Raw genomic sequence first — 1,174 nt, forward strand, 5'->3', positions numbered from 1 at the left:
TTTTGAAATATGTTCTACAAAATTACAATAATTAAGGTATATAGTTTCATTAAGCATTGGAAAGTGGAAGGTCTGGCCTTGTAACCAGGACTGGAATCTTCACATTGTGTATAGAGTCACTCCATATTATAAACCTAGACAAACGTCATGTTTTTTCATCAGGAAAATTTCCTGATAAAGTAACCTTAAAAGATTTTTTCTCATTCTTATTTTCGAAGGTCAAACAAGTAGGAGAAACCTCAATGGATATATAGACCCTTTGCTGAATCAGTTTTGACCTTGTAAGTTGTCGAACCTTCCCCAAAGTTTGTAGTAGTACGATGAAATACACCCGTCGATGTTTGTATTGTTAAAAATGGTAATAATACGTAGATTAATGGAGGGGTAGTTGAGTCCATCTTTTCTAGTTGCTACTGAAAATGTTGAGCAGTCATTGGTTTTGTTACCAGTTATTTGAACTAATCTAGAACTGTTGTATCCAATCTTGCAAAGGAAACTTATGTAGGCATCTTCATCAATGTAAAAAACTAGGCCAGGATTTAATGCTACTGTCGGATCAATCATCCCAGCTCCATATGCAAATTCTGCATCCTCGTCCTTCACCCCTAGTGGTTTTGCTAAAGTCGATACAACAATATAACCCAAAAATATTTGTTATTTATAAGAAGTTAATATATACTAGACCCGGGCCTCAAGATGGAATCAAAACTGACCTGTAGTCATCAACGCTGACGTGATTGCAGCCGGTGACCAATCAGGATGGAAAGACTTTGCATAGGTAGCAGCAGCAGAAACATGAGGACAACACATGGATGTTCCCGACAAAATATTTTAGTTTGAGGTTCTTGTTATTAGGACTCTACTAGTAGTATTAGACTAGATCTCTATTTCGTGCCTTTATATACTTTATATCCGCTGCTCTTGATCAATACACAGAAAATATATTCTCATCTGGTATTAGCTAGGTTTTCTCTCATGGAAAATGTCGGTGTTAATGACGGCTTTGTTCTTGGTTCTTCTGAATGGACCATTACCAAGATTCCTACGATGCCTGCGAGTGGTAGCCTGTCATCGGTTCATCACTTCGTTTCTTTAAAGTTGACCTCTCGAAATTATCTATTCTGGCGAACTCAGATGCTTCCATTTCTTGAAGGCCAAGGGCTTCTAGGGTTTG

General features: G+C 37.6%; 1 protein-coding gene across 1 annotated transcript; it reads right to left on the bottom strand.

The window, feature by feature from the left end:
- Positions 1-267: 267 nt before the first annotated feature.
- LOC109185580 (subtilisin-like protease SBT4.15) lies at positions 268-810 on the bottom strand. Its single transcript, XM_019335520.1, has 2 exons — positions 714-810; positions 268-617 (listed from the first exon to the last, which is right to left on the bottom strand). Exons 1-2 carry the CDS (start codon positions 808-810, stop codon positions 268-270), a joined length of 447 nt encoding a protein of 148 aa, XP_019191065.1.
- Positions 811-1,174: the final 364 nt, after the last annotated feature.

This window comes from Ipomoea nil, unplaced genomic scaffold (assembly GCF_001879475.1).
Source record: "Ipomoea nil cultivar Tokyo-kokei standard unplaced genomic scaffold, Asagao_1.1 scaffold1334, whole genome shotgun sequence".
NCBI lineage: Eukaryota > Viridiplantae > Streptophyta > Magnoliopsida > Solanales > Convolvulaceae > Ipomoea > Ipomoea nil.

Coding starts and splice junctions, on each gene's coding strand:
- LOC109185580 (XM_019335520.1), bottom strand. CDS start 810: ATGTGTTGTCCTCATGTTTCTGCTGCTGCTACCTATGCAAAGTCTTTC. Junction 618..713: donor GTCAGCGTTGATGACTACAG/GTCAGTTTTGAT, acceptor TATCGACTTTAG/CAAAACCACTAGGGGTGAAG.